The following is a 1,401-nucleotide window of genomic DNA, read 5'->3' on the forward strand; positions in this document are numbered from 1 at the left end:
TAGGTATAAACAAACCATAAGGATATTGACTTTAAATATTGTAGAGTGCTCTTTATGCAGGAAAAACTTGTGCACCTTAGCTGCCAGCATATTTTAAAATTCCGTGTTGTAATGCAAAACCTTCATTTCTTGTAGGTTGCATGCGTTAGCTGTAAACAAAACACTATTGGGCACCGGTAAAATTAGAAATGTAGCGCAATACCCCCCGTCCCCCTTTCTATCAGTTTCAACTTGACTGGAAGAGCCTTCAAAGTTAGCTGTACACGCACATAAATGGCTGCAGTTCCACGAACGTCCGCTGAAGCTGCAAGTCTTGCAACGAGTCTCCACCAGGGGATTCGTAGTGTGAATGAGGCCCCCAGAGGCGCCACGAGGGCAAGGTGGAGCTGCGGTGAGGTGTCAGTCAGCAGCTACAATCCACTCAGAGCCGCTTCGGGCACCAGCCACGTGCGCCTGGGCCAGGCTCCTGCCGCCGGGGTGGGAAGGGAGCGGGCCGGCTGGGCAGCTCGGAGCGGTGCAGGCGGGGTGTGTCGGGCCCGGCCGCTCAGCGCGAGTGCTGCAGGGCGAAGGCGCACTTCTTGTAGGCGGCGTAGAGCAGCAGGATGGCCCGCAGCATCTGCCGGCACATGGCCACGGCCATGCGGACCTGCGGCTCGCGGAGCCCGCGGGGCCAGCGCTGCCGGGGGCTGATCACTTGGCAGAAAGCCGAGCGCTCCGACACCCGGAACGAGCCGGTCCAGCGCGGGGGCTGCGCCGTCACCAGCCGCCCGAAGACCGAGTCCAGCCCGCTGAGCCGCACCGCCTGGGGCTTGCGCAGCGCCGCGCTCCGCCGCGGCTCCCCCGCCGGCAGGCTGGGCCCCTTGGCGCCCGGCTCCAGCACCAGGCTGAGCCCCTGGAAGCACAGCTGCACCTCCAGGTCCGCGGCCGCGCTCTGCGGGCAGGAGCCGCGCGGCGCCGCCCGGAACGGGTGCTTGGTGCACGGCCGGGGGGTGGCGCCCCGCAGCCACTGCAGGGACTCGTCCAGCGGCGACCAGGGCGCCCACAGCTGGTACCCGCCGGCCATAGCCCCCGCCAGCCACCCCGCAGCGGCTAGCGCAGCCAGCCCAGCTGCATCTTTCCTCCGCCGGGCGCCTGGCAACCCATTGTGACGCCGCGTTCGGCTTGGAACCCGCGCTCCGACCCGCCCCTCCAGCCCTGCCCAGCTTCCCCCCCGCGCCCTCATACTCTGCAGCCCCCAGGTCTCCCCTGCCCCTAGCTGTCCCCCCTGAGGACTCGCCTTTGATCTCTGCCCGCTTTCAAACACCTGTCTGCTCTAGGTGCTTCCTGATAGGCAGCATCCTCACTGTAGTGCCTGTGACAGTAGCAAGCCTAGTCAGGTACAGGTCCGGGAGCCTGCTGCAC

General features: G+C 65.0%; 1 protein-coding gene across 1 annotated transcript; it reads right to left on the bottom strand.

Annotated features, from left to right (window-relative positions):
* Positions 1-544: 544 nt before the first annotated feature.
* On the bottom strand, positions 545-1,063 carry FANCD2OS (FANCD2 opposite strand). The gene has a single exon (XM_050938104.1). It carries the CDS (start codon positions 1,061-1,063, stop codon positions 545-547), a length of 519 nt encoding a protein of 172 aa, XP_050794061.1.
* Positions 1,064-1,401: the final 338 nt, after the last annotated feature.

Source organism: Gopherus flavomarginatus, chromosome 2 (genome assembly GCF_025201925.1).
Source record: "Gopherus flavomarginatus isolate rGopFla2 chromosome 2, rGopFla2.mat.asm, whole genome shotgun sequence".
Lineage (NCBI taxonomy): Eukaryota > Metazoa > Chordata > Testudines > Testudinidae > Gopherus > Gopherus flavomarginatus.